The sequence below is a fragment of the Acyrthosiphon pisum genome, chromosome X (assembly GCF_005508785.2).
Source record: "Acyrthosiphon pisum isolate AL4f chromosome X, pea_aphid_22Mar2018_4r6ur, whole genome shotgun sequence".
In the NCBI taxonomy this organism is placed as follows: domain Eukaryota; kingdom Metazoa; phylum Arthropoda; class Insecta; order Hemiptera; family Aphididae; genus Acyrthosiphon; species Acyrthosiphon pisum.
Genome location: NC_042493.1, coordinates 115,885,780 through 115,900,364, shown reverse-complemented (window position 1 = coordinate 115,900,364; position 14,585 = coordinate 115,885,780). Strand labels below are relative to the sequence as shown.

Genomic DNA, 14,585 nt, shown 5'->3' with positions numbered 1-14,585 from the left:
ACTATCCGAATGACGAACAAGCTAAATCTAAATATTATATGATTTTTTTTTATGAACCTTATCTCCTGCACGTGCATTCGACCCCGCTTTATCCATCCGAGTAAAAATATTATTATATTTTTAAACTGCTGCGGCGGATTTTTTTTAAATGGAACAATATCGTTCAATCGCATACAACGTTTATCGTCTTCGGCTGATTGAGTTGATTTGAATGTCGTTCAGTACACACATAGTACGTAATATTGTGTTAATAAAACGAGATTTTACAGAAAAAATGTTGTCATAATTAATATGAATTATAACTTATAAGTTCCTCCTTACACGCAAAACGTATAAAAGTTCTCGATTTTCCGAAATACCAATCTACCCCGAAAATATTACATAGTTTGATGTGGCGGCTGGTGCTTACCCAAAGATTTACAGCCTAATCAATCATCGATTTAGAAATTTGAGTTGAACAATTTGAGTAGCACGCCACTACTTCTGATTTAAGATTGTATTATAAAAATTCTTTTGAATTTCATTCGTTTTAAAATTTGATATTCCTATGCGCAGAATATTATTTTTCTGAAAATGTCGGACTAGTATTTAATTTAAAAGTCATAAGCATTTAATGATTACCGCAGACGAGTGGCACAGGTGAGTATTCCGAAAAATGTACGCCGTCTACCCGATCTAGACTTTTAATACAAAAAAATTTTTTTAAATTTTAGCGATAAAAAACAGGGGGAAATATTTGATTTCGAATATAATTTAATAAATTATTATATATTTATTAATATTTAATTTAATTAATATTAAATTAATATATTTTAAAATATATTATTATTAATAATATATTTTAATTCGTCTTCTAATCGATAAGACTATTTCCAAAAAAACGTTAATACTTACCGAATAAATGCAGATAGGTATTTATCAAAAAAACACTGATGTACACACAGTTATACTTTATTTTTATCGTATTATAATGTTATTATATTATGCACCACGTGAGGTCATATAGTGAAAAATAATAGTTTTTTTTTATTTCTCGATTAATCACGTTTGAATTTAATATGAAAATTACTTTTTCGAGTACCTACTCAGGTTGGTTCTTCGCAGAAAAAAAAAACGTCCGCCTAACATTTAATTCCTACCTGTTGATTGATTAATTTGTTTATAGTTTTTATTACTTGTTATGTATTGTTTGCGTAGTCACTAAGCAAAGGCTCTTCAAAAGTTAAAAAAAAAATTCATGCCTCCGATCGTTTCGACAGCGGCACCACTTAGTGCACATAGCGACGACTTTTAAAATTAGAACTTGAGCTCTTTTTTTTCATAATCCAATTAGTTAGGTAGAAAGTAGATAAGGACAAGAGTTTCGCGACATTTTTCAATAGGTTATTTTGTTTTAATATCGTTTTATTTTCAGGATGGACTCTTTTCGAGGCAATTTAAATATTCTGCAATGGTGTATAGGTATATAACCTTCTGAAGGTTTACTCAGAGAAATTATTTAAACATTTTATTTCACTCAGTTCCTTTTTTTATTTTTTATGGTTTCCTTCAGAAATGTTGCTCGATGCATGAACAACGGTCTCGGATTCTTCTCGGTTTTTTATATTTGTATGTCAACTGAAATTCTCCTCCTCCTCCTCCACCTACCGTCCTTTGCTTTTTTTCTGCAGGCATTTAATCAACAAAATTTAAACTAAACCAACCCCGGAAACAACTTTATAATTATTATTTTTTTTTTCCAAAAGATTCCCAGTAAACGTTGTCGGCGCTTTACTGCGTTTTGAACATTGCATAAAGTGTATTAGTAGGGAGGTAGCTCTGCTGTGTACCTTTGTATCAGTTGCACTCTTTTAATTTATAATTCTCAGATTTTGCGTTTCTGATGTTCAACGGAAGTCTCGTGGAAAGTTGATTAAAATAAAAATAGGATTTATAGCTTTAAATGGATACCTATGTATATTTGTAGGTAGGTAGCCATAATACCTACGTATCGTTTTAATTGTGCGTGGACTGTAAAATTAGAATTTAAAGTAAATGATTATTTCTCAAACGGGTAGGTAGGTAATAAGTTTATATTAATATATTATCAATAGCATTGATAATTTATTTAAGTCTATACATACTATACTTACTATGCACCACGGACTTGAATAATATGCACACTTTTTAAGATAAAAAAATAAAAACCCACCTACCAAAACAGCGGTTAATAGTGGTTATGCGTTCGACTTTATATAATTTGTAGATAATTAAAAATACAATAAACCGAATTACAAATTTACTAAAAAATGATCACAAAAACCCTTCCGCATTGGTATACTCGCATATAGATTAATGCAAAAATAATTATGATTCAAGTTTGTCTTTGTAGACAGCTCTACAAAAATGTGCTCGAGTACACCTTTTATGCCAATGCCTTTCATTGCAAACTCCTCATGACAGGTCACTCTGAAATTTTAGCTAGGTATAACGTGTACCATTGCAGTTTTAGGGTGTTAAATTAAATCCATAGTTAGAATTTAAAAAGCCAAACAATTTTATCGAAATTGAAAAGTCATTCAAATAGGTATGATGTATAATAAAATATTCGTTTAACTCAAAACACGCGAATTCAAGACGTAACTGCTTTAAAAAAAATTGATAGTCTTCCTTTAAAATCATCCTATATAGAATATAATCCTATATTGAAATATATATTTTGCTTAAGACGTTATTTCCATTTAATTTGGCCAAGTGCGTTTCAATCGATGTATCTGATTCGTTTCCAATAATATCGAAACACAATCACAATTATTATAATTTAGTGGGCAGGTTTATTTTATTATGAATATCTTTGAAACTTTATTTGAGTCTTACTATTTATTATGAGCCACGGACTTGAATAATGTGCACACTTTTTTAGATTCGATATGCGTTCAAATATTCAATATAATTTGTAAATCATTAAAAAATACAATAAACCAAATTACAAATTTACTCAAAAATTATCGCAAAAACCGTTTCGCGTTAGTATACTCGAATATAGATTAATGCAAAAATAATCGTGATTTAAGTTTGTCGTGGTAGACAGCTCTGCAACAATTTGGTCGAGTAAACCGTCTATTCGTTGTTCATTTGCCTTGATTTGCATTGCAAAGTCCTCGTGACAGGTAGCACTGAAATTTTAGTTTGGTATATAAGGTGCTCCGTTGCAGCTTTAGGGTGTGCAATTAAATCCATGATTAAAATTAAAAAGCCAATCAATTTTATCGATACTGACAAGTGATTAAAATAGGTATGATATCATACAATATTCGTTTAATTCGAAAAACGTAAATTCAAGACGTGACCGATTTAACAAAATTGAATTATAACTGTCTTCAAATTAAAACCATCTTATATTATGTTTAAGACGTTATTCCCATTTCATTTCACACGGTTATAACGTACCGAGGGCGTTTCCGATTAGTTTTCAATAATATCAAAACACAATCGTAATAATATATTAAAATACAGTTTATATATACCTATATAATAATATATAGGTATATAATATATAGGTACGTGTCAACAGTGCGAGAATAGTTTTTTAATTTTTAAATGTGTAAAATATCACTCGTAATATTTCACTAATATTTATTACAAAATCCTTCTATATACCTATATATTATTATTATGGACACTTTGAAAATTCATCGAAATGAGTTAACACTTAATGTATATAATGTATATAAATTACAGGCGCATATCTATATTTTTCTCCAAAAACGACCTCTGTCGCATATAAATATAATTGTACAATAATAATAATAATACTAATAATAATCAATGTGAATTATTATACTCTTGCGTATTTATATAGGGGTTTTTTTTTTCAGAACAACCTGCAATAATATCTATACGGTCATATTTGTTTTTATCGCTCGGGGCCCGAACCCGAAACTCTAAATAATATTTTATTTCTGTTTATTTTTTTCCGAAGTCGTAAAATATTTTGTATTTTTAATAAGCTAACGAATATACTATATAATATATATATATATATATATATGATATTAAATACGTTTACGGTCCTGCGGCGTTTTATTGGCTAAACGCGTATATAAGTTACGAATCGTGCGTATACATATTTTTAGTATGTTTTTCGAAGACCGTTCGATGGGAAATTAGATTAAGTTTCGAATTATATATATATATATATATATATGTATATACAGGGTGTTACACATAGACCCGACAGCTAATGAAAAATGAAAAATCGACACAAGTCAAACGTATGAGAAAAATTATAAAATTAAATGGACAGTAAACGATTTGAGATTTACTTACGTCCGAAAATTCCCAATAAAAATATTTCGTAAAAAGTTATCTTTTAAGATTCAAATATAGTTCTAAGAAAATTTTTCATTTAAAAACGCATACATCTTTGTCAAGTGGTTTATTTTTTATCATTTTTTCATTTTTTAATTGTTAAAATTATATGATTAGTAAATAATTTAAGAAATATTATACTCATGTCAGCAAAATTTCCCCCCCCCCCCCCAAAAAAAAAAATATATTGAAAAAAGTTATTGCGTTCCAAATTTATTTAATCGAAAAAATATTAAAAATTTTAAAAAATAAACTATTTGACATACATTTTTTAGTATCAAAATTGTTCTTATAGTCAGATTCACAAATTTTCTGTTTTGAATATATCCAAAAAAAAAAAATGAAATATCATTTAAAAATCAGTTTAAATTTTTTTATTTTCAGTATTAAAAAATAAAAATATTTTTTTTGTATAATATACGTGTAGCGCAAGTGACTATAAATTATGCATACATAAAAAACAATGTTAATATTGATTAGAACAAATGTTATTCGAAAAGTCGGAGTCAAAGCTCCATCTGTTACACCCTGTATATACCTGCGCATACGACACGGCGCGTTATACAATATTATTTGGCAAGCAATATCATGATATTCTAATATCAGTAAATTATTTGGCCGCCGCCGCCGCCGTTTGATGATGATATTAATATTATTATATACGTGTATGTGTAACGTATATAGGTAATTTCGAGGCGCCCGCGACTCCTTTGAAACACGACCAGACGGTCGTTATAATAATAATAATAATAATAATAATAATATATTAAGCGTTCGGTGTGTTCGGATAGAAAACGGAAACCGATTGGCCGGCGGTAATAATCGCCCGCAGAAAAGCCGAATGACTTGGGACGTTTGTGGCGCGCCGGTCAAACAAAGATTTCGGAGATTTCGCAAACGGCGGCGGGACAAACGATCCGTTCTAAAATATAACCCGAAGACATAATATATATATTATATATATCATGTATACACAGGGCGTAACGTAGAGGACTGACTAATGCGCAATAACTTTTTCAATATTTAAAAAAAAATTGTGTCTAATACAAGTCATTAAACACTGGCGCGCTGCCTATATTTGCATAGTATATTATTTTTTTATTTTTTATTTCCCGAAAATTAAAATTAAAAATGTCATTCAATTTTTAATAATTAAAATAGCCAATTCGTGAATCTGATTATAAGAACAATTTTGATGGCGAAAACATTTATCTAAGTCAAGTAGTTTATTTTTTAGATATTTTTTGATTAAATGAAATTTAAACGTATTAACTTTTTTCAAAATATTTTTTTGTGTGTATGTTTCTTAAATTACCTATTTACTAATCATATAATTTTAACAATTTTTGTCATAGGTTTAAGTAGCATCATTTTTTTTTCGTCAAGTATAATATAATATATACACAGGGTGTAACAGAGAGAACTGACTAATGCAATAACTTTTGTTTTGATCAATATTAAAAAAAAAATTGTTTCTTATACAAGTCATAATCAATTGCGCGCTAACTACCTATATTTGTAGTGTAATTTTTTTTTTTTTTTACTTCCCGAAAATTAAAATAAAAAAATGTAATTCAAATTTTTTTTTAGAAAATGTTAATACAGCCAACTAGTAAATCTGATTATAATAACAATTGAATAACTTTTTACAAAATATTACTTTTGAGGATTTCCTGACATGAGTATATTTCTCTAACTAATTATGATCCATATAATTTTCATAACTCAATTTTTGTCATGCGTTTAACTAGTGTAAATTTTTTTTTATCAGATCCTTCTGTATTTTACCTTTGATAATAATGATCGTCATTAAGGGCACGGACACTTATTGAACAATCATTTATTAAATTACGTATGTAAGTCACTAGTTTAGATTATTAAAATAAAGTATTATTTAAGAATAAATAATGATAAAAATAAATGTGAAATTATTAATTAATATTTATTCGAAGTATACCACGTGAACGGCAGTTAAATAAAAATAATAAACTAATAGCAATGAATTAAAAATATGATTATTTTTAAATTTTTATAGTGCTATTTTGAAATGTTTAAGTCAAATGTTATCGATCTTATTGCAATTTCGTCTAATTTACACATTTATAAAACTACAATTTGAACAGTTTTTCAATTTTGTTTACATAATTATTTCCATTTGGTTTTTATTTGTTAGCTCCAAATCGCAGAACGTAAAAGATAAAAAAATAAATGTGAAATAATTTTTATCAAATATTTATTCGAAGTATACAACTCTATGTGAACTGTAAAACAAAATAATAAATTAATAACAATTAATTAAAAACATTTACAACGAAATGATATTATTTTTTCAACGCTATTTTGAAATTTTTAAGTGCAATTTTCAGTATTTTTTAGCACAATACTCCAATCAATTTTACCAAGTATTTTACTTCTACAACATCAGTGCCCTAAATTAATGAATTTATTTAAAATCTGATTTTTGGAACTTTTAAACGTACCTAATAATTGTAGAACATAACAATATTGTTTTCGAGATTTTTCGTACGACGACTTAAGGAGTGTCTTGATGTGGCCGTATCTGTTTCTCATCGTGTGAAAATCCTCTGTTTTTTTCTACCATCAATTTTACGAATATTTTTTAAATAAAAATTTAACCCTACCTAATTCAAAGTTATATTATATTATTTATATTCTAGGCTATTAAAATGTATAGACTAAAAATAATTTATTCATTTATAATATTATAATTTTACAAAACTATATAATACTTGGACACTTTTTACAAATGAATCAATTTTTAAAATCCACATAGCCCCTATAATATCTCTACCGAATCCATTTTCAGGCTGACGATATATATTATAGGTATAGTGACTTATTATCCTTTATTGCACTGATAGTTAAATAACAACTCGAATTTTGATTTTGTAAATATTTTCCTAAAAATTATCCGCTAAATAATTTATAGTAAACCCTACACCCTCCACCGACTCACAGAAGTTTATATCTTCACGGGACCATCGTATTATATATCCTGATAAAGTAAAAAAGCCGGACTTGAATATTTTTTTTTTCTAATCATCCGGACCTCCTTAGGAACTAATTTCCGACCACTGGTTTTGTGTATATATGATGTAGGTATAGGTACCTACTTACCTAAATAGATATATTAAGAAATAACACCGTTTCATGATTTAACGCAAACAGACGAGTATATAGTTACATATGCTTCATAATATATAGAAAGCAATACCTAAACGTCATAAAAATACATTTTTTCGATGATTCGAGATTTGCCCTATAAAACCTCGAAAATATAATATAGCTAAGTACATTTATTTATGCCCCGAAAAATCACTAAATATACGCCCTTAAAATATGTACACATAAGGCCGAAACTCTACGATTACGGTACCCATCTGATATATTGGAAAAATATTGGCAAAATTGTTAATAGTTATTCATATTGTTAAAAACCAAACATGTAAAATATCAACTCAAGTCGAAGAAGACCAGAACGTACGGGAAACACTATGAAAGCAATAGCCCAATATAATCATATATAGGTCATCATAATGATCTAATATTATAATATTGACAAACTGCAATTTATTATGCCGATTGATTTAAGACGTGTCCCGAGACGCAGTATATGAATCACACAATATAACATATAATAGATTCATTCTGTGGCTCGGTGCAAGAAGGGCCAATGTCATATTTTGACAATGTTCAGGAATTTAAAATACTGAATTGGCCAATTTTTACATGAAAATCTTAAATTTTATGTTGGAACTCTAAAAATTCTGTTACTTAATTACATTTGTTTTTATTTCATTGTATGACTCTCATTTTGTTTTTAAGTATAAATTTGTACGTTTTAGTTTGACATTGCCACGATTATTAAATACACACAGAAAATATCGACATAATTAATGACTTATCAATCGAAGTATTTACGAATTACCTACTATCTTAATAGTTATACATTAGAAACCTATATGTGGTATTGTATTATCGGTCAATTGATCACTTTATCAATCGACGGCGGTCCTCCGTTGTCCATTATTTATTAATTATGTGCTTACTAATGTTTGATACAATAAACCGACTTTTAAAAATGTTCTCTAGCTGTAAATTGATGACTATATAAAATTTTAGACCTAAAACACATTTTTTTTCATTTTTCACATAAATGACATATATTTTCAAATAAATAAATTTTATTAAATTTTAAAACCCCAATAATATTGTGTTATACGCATAGATGGTGTACCGTGGAGTTCTGACCGCATAAGCATATTACTGGATCGGAATTTCAGTGTATAATTTTGTAAAATTTTCCAGTTACGTCCTACGCGTTCGTTGTATACCTACTTATTATTTACTATTCACGTCCATCCATACTTGTGTCATAATCACGTAGGTATATATGTGTAATGCATGTCAGTGTCGACTGCAGTCGAGTCGTCGGTAGGCGTTTGCGTATGCGTAAAAGAAAAACAAAATGCCCAGAGATTTTGGGAGCGGCTGCACGCGTGCCCCCGACGGCCTTGCACGTACCTATGTATTATTATCTCGTTTTAAGTACACGGTTGAATTGTATACCGCATTGTTATGATGTCATGTTTTTCTCGACGTCGTTTTACTCGCTATTTAAGAATAGATATTCATATATATATATATATATTACTCATAGACCTATAAACTAATGGACAGCGCATTCATTCACTCCGCCCTGCCTACAATGCTAGGGCATCATATGACTGAGAAAGAAGGGAGAAAGAAAATAAAGTAGTAATCACGAAGGAAATATTTAGTTTTTTTTTTCCATTTTTTTTATCAACCATAAATATATAATACAGACCCACAAGTTTGGTAACCACAAATCAGTTATTATGTTAACAATAAATTAATATAACGATTGGCAGATTTTGTCGTGACACAATTTTTGGCAGTAGCCAACTGTAAATTACTACTTTGTTTCTTTCACCCTATATTATCATACCCCTGACTTCTCTCTTTAAGCGCTGTCCATTAGTTTACAGGTCTATGGTATTATACACTCGTTATATAGTTTCGATTGCGTGCACTATTTTAGTCTTTGGTTTTAAAACGATCGGATGTATGACTAATATTGCGTTTTACATCTATAGATACGGACAATCAGAGAGTGATCATACACGTGAAAGACATCAACGACGAGCCTCCGTACTTCATCAACCGACCGCTGCCGATGCAGGCCGTGGTGCAGTTGAACGCGCCGCCAAACACGCCGATTTTCACTCTTCAGGCACGCGATCCGGACACCGATCACAGCATACATTACTTCATCGTCAGGGACAGAAGTACGTATTCGACGATGGTCTTTTTTACAATATGTCTTATAGGGAATATCGGGGACACGCTTCCGCGAACGTTTCACTGATTTCCTTTTTGTCAGGCCCTACGTAATATAAGGAATAGGTAGGTAAGTATTTAGGTGCTATTCTATTAGAAATGTGTGCACGTGCGCTCGGCGAAGAGCAGTGGCGGATCTATTGATTTCTTTACGGTGGGTACAACACGACTTTGGGGTAAAAACAAATTTAACCTATTTTTGGTATTAGCTTACAATCAATACCCGTTTTTTATGCATGCGTCTGTTGTCTTAGTCTTACAAACGATCACGTATGGAAAATTTTCGTTCACTAGTTTCAATAGTGCGTTGTTAGTTTTGACATTAGAGTGAATTTACGTATTATCTATACTTTTCACTTGGTGAGAACATTATCTGTGCTCGAACGTCGAATTTTAATCGATATTTTAATTTCAAAGCAAAGATATGAGCATTTTTAAATTGTGATATTTTACATAATATGATAATTCGTATGTATATCCCTTGAAAATTAAAATATTGAAAAAAATTGGATATTGTTTTAACCTAAAAGTATGATAATAGGTAAATTCACTATAATATCAAAACTAATAGCATATACTATAATGATGAATAATGATGGGCAGAAAAAATATAATTTTAATTTGTGCTTATTAATACTTACAAATTGTTCACAGTATTTTCGAACTGCCAAAGTTTGAAAACTCTACGAAGCAAGTCGAACTTAATTTTTGTCACAACATTTTGATGTAGGTAATGAAAAATTTGGAAATTACAAACAGCCTTTGGAGTAGTTACCCGCGATGTAAATTGTTATAGACAAGTAATACGGCCAAACTTACAAATGTACGCCGAATTATCAATATTCGAAAACAAATACTAACAAAATATAATGACTTGACAGCAATAATTGTTGAGAATAATTGAATTAAAAATTTTGAATTCAGGGGTCTATAACTTCTGCACAGACACGTTATCTATAGATATGGGTTAAGGCCGGAAAACCACGGTTGATAGTGGTACATTGGCGGGTGGAGGGGCCGGTGCCAAGAGACGTATAGCCGTATAGGGGGAGTGAGAGGACCGATTTTAGATTGCTGAGCTTTTCGAATGACTTTTGGTGTGCCTAATACGATTTTCCGCCAACAGCCGGTGGGAGGTTCGAGGTGGACGAGCGGTCAGGCGTCGTCCGGACCAGAGGGACCGACCCATTTCAGCTGGACATGGAATACGTTTTGTACGTGAAAGCCGAAGACCAGAACGGTAGGATGGACGAGCGCCGTTTTCAGTCGACGCCCGAGGAACGTCTGTCGATCGTCGGCGGCAAGAGAGCTCCGCAGTTTTACATGCAGTCGTACGAAGCGGAAATACCGGAAAACCAGAGAAAAGACTCCGAGTAAGTATATGGATAGATATTAGTGGCCGTCGCGAGGTTTACGGGAAGAAATAAAAATTGTAACGGCGAGAGCGAAACGGTCCGTTTATAAAAAAAAAAAACAAAAAAATGAACTAATTTTGTTATTATTATTTGTTCTGTAGCATCATATCGGTGAAAGCCAAATCGTTTGCCGATCGAGAGATCCGTTACACGCTCAAAGCGCAGGGCCAAGGCGCCGGGACTTTTAACATCGGCCCGACGTCCGGCATCGTGAAACTGGCCAAGGAATTGGATTTCGAGGATTTGAGACAACCGCACGTGTACTCGCTGATCGTCACAGCCACCGAGGATTCCGGTGGATTTTCAACTTCCGTTGAGGTACGTAACTTTCATATAATAATAATATCGTTATTGTAGGAGGTGTAACAGGAAGACCTGAAATAACTTTTGTCCTAATTTAAATGTTTAAAATTTGTTTTTTTTTATATATTTATAATTTATAGTCACTTGCGAATACGTTATAGTATAAAAAAAATATTTTTATTTTTTAATACTGAAATTAGAATATGCTAAATATTACAATTAAAATTAGTTAATGATTAAATCTGATTGTATAAGAACAATGTTGATTGCAAAAACACTTAGGTACCTATCCAAATCAAGTAGTTTATTTTTTTGGAATTTCTTGACTTGAATAGGTATATTTATTAACAATTGTGAACATTATTTATTTGATTAGTAAATAATTTTTGCAATTTTTGTCACACGTTTAAGTGGCATTATTTTTATCATTTTTTTTTTTTTTTTTTTTGATGGGTCTTCTTGTTACAGTCTGTAAATAGGTATAATGTTTTTAATAAAAGTATAATTTTTATTAAACCTAAATATATCTAAAGCGTAAAAATGGTGTACTTTGGGGTGATCCTTTTTTAACGTAAGACATTCACATTATTTCAGAAAAAATCAAACGTTTGTGAATGATATTATTATTTTACAAAATATTTTTGAGTCGTAAAAAAATAAAATTTTTCAGAAAAATATCATACTTTTTAAATTTTTTTTACCATAAATATTTTTTTAGGCTGGGAAGGTACTAATATTTTTATTTTCAAACTAATTATGCGTAACAGTTTGTTTATCGCCATAGAAACGAATAAAATTTAAAAATTACCAAATAGGTACATAAACAACTAGTATAAACAATTAATGGTTACTTATTAATGAATACATATATTTTATGATTCATAATTTTCCTTGGAGTGGTGAAATATGGAGTGGCGTGCTACGTGCCTACGTTTATGTCACACGATCACCACACCCGATTTTTTTATGATCGTTATAATTTTTAATAAGTTTGGAAATATTTTGTAAACATTCGCCCCGACATGCGTAATGAATTATTTTACTGATAATAATAACCAGGGCACGGATTTTATAGCACTAAAAAGAACTGAAATGAGCGCTGTAATATGCCATAAAACAAATAAATAGAAAAGAAGAATATTTTTTTAAAATTTTTCCTTCTATAACAATTTAAAACAATTTATATTTATTAAATAATTAATGGACAAAACTACTAGACAATAATGTACAAATACAACTGAAAACGAATGATAATTGTACATACCGTTCGATGGGTCAATGTCCAATAAGCCCCGGGGGCTACCTAAAAATATGGTAATACGAAATTAATCGAAATTAATGTTGGTAATTTTTTTATGGATTACCATAAACGGCAAATTGTTTCCACTATTTTTCATTCAATGTGAACAAAATTTGTGAAAATACAAAAAATATCACTATAATAATCATTATATTATTCATAATAATATGTTAGCAAAAAAAAAAAAAAAAATATACCATTAAAACTATGAAAATAGCACTAAAAATCTAAAACACTCCAAATATGCAAAAAAAATTAACAATATTAAATGTCACTAGCACTGGAGTCCCCGGTAAATAAAACAAACGTATAGCTCTTCTATTTTTACCAGCTCTTCATCCTATGATAATATGGTAAATGGACATCCCCCCTCATTTAAATTTTTTTAAGTCAATTAGTGACTAATAATATTGAATTTAATAATATAATATTATTTAAATTTACTATCAAAATTTTTTTTTAATAAAATATAAAATACATAAAATAGTTTTTATTTTCATAAATATATAGATTATAAATGTATACCTATGTTTGATCAACTGCTTACTGAACTACTTACTTACTTGAAACAATAAAATAATAATAATAATAAGTAGGTATAAAGTAAAATATACTTAATAATTAATAAAAATGGTTAAAAGTTCCGACATAAAAATGATATATTTTGTAGAAAACGTTTGAATTCTGATTCTATTGTTATTTCTTAACTTCTATTTTTTAGCCTTTGTTCATATTTGTTTTTTTTATTTTTTGTTAAGACTGTACCAGTTTGAATATTTAGCAATTTAATAACTGCTTGTGAATTTGATTCAAGTAGTTCAGTTGATCAAAAATATACATCTTTAATTTATTATATTTATATGAAAATATTAAACAATAGACATAAATATATTCATATTAAATTATAATATTATATTATTAAATATTAGACTTTTAAAAAATGGGGCGTAATAATGTCCGCATCGAAAATATATCGGGGGGAAAATTTCCTACTACACCGAATACAGTCGGAGGAAAATGTCCGAGGGGGAGAAATGTTCGCGATTCGATAATAGTATACACAGTGATGTAGTCCTAAAAAAGTTTGTGGGTACAGGCCTTAATCAATGTAAAAAATTACTCGGGGGGGAGGGGGGGCTACGCTTATAACCTACGTACCGCGACTTTTGTTAACGGTACACCGTACACGCATAAATACAAAATTAGAAGGCGGGTCGTGTACCCTCCACTATACGCCACCGATAATGTAATCAGCAAACGCCATGAGATCCGAGACCCGCCGCAGTTGATATAACTTACTTGTCTTCGTGTTCTCAGCTCACCATCCGCGTGACGGACGTCAACGACAACGCGCCCAAGTTCGAGCTGCCCGATTACCAGGCGCACAACGTGGACGAGGACATACCGCTCGGGACGTCCATACTGAAAGTGAAGGCGATGGACGCGGACTCGGGCGAGAACGCCGAGATCGAGTACCACGTGAGCGACGATCATTTCGCCGTCGACGCTTCGGGCATCGTCAACAACAACAAGCAATTGGACGCCGACAACAACAACGCGTACTACGAGTTCGTCTTGACCGCCAAGGACAAAGGTGAGGTCGTTTTTCTCAAAATTTTACCGAAAAATATAAAATACAAGTTCCAAAAAAAATACGCCCACGCGCGGCCGGGAGCTGGCAGTCCGCGGACCCTCCCCCACCACCCATAGAACATTCTTCTGGTCGGAGCAAAGCCCGATTTTCAAAATTATAATTGCAGAACCTAAATATATGCATTTGAATGATGCATGTTTTTCTTCAAACGTATTTTTCTACCACTGTTTAGAGTAAAATA

At 30.6% G+C, this 14,585-nt stretch overlaps 1 protein-coding gene across 6 annotated transcripts in view; it reads left to right on the top strand.

Annotated features, from left to right (window-relative positions):
* The window catches only part of LOC100166820 (neural-cadherin), a 215,287-nt gene that overhangs the window by 124,900 nt on the left and 75,802 nt on the right, over nucleotides 1–14,585 (top strand). For all 6 annotated transcript variants that reach the window (XM_029492452.1, XM_029492442.1, XM_029492446.1 and 3 more), the window contains 4 exons: nucleotides 9,489–9,680; nucleotides 10,859–11,105; nucleotides 11,249–11,465; nucleotides 14,068–14,344. In XM_029492452.1, the coding sequence (XP_029348312.1) occupies nucleotides 9,489–9,680; nucleotides 10,859–11,105; nucleotides 11,249–11,465; nucleotides 14,068–14,344 (933 nt within the window). The remainder of the gene's footprint in view (nucleotides 1–9,488; nucleotides 9,681–10,858; nucleotides 11,106–11,248; nucleotides 11,466–14,067; nucleotides 14,345–14,585) is intronic.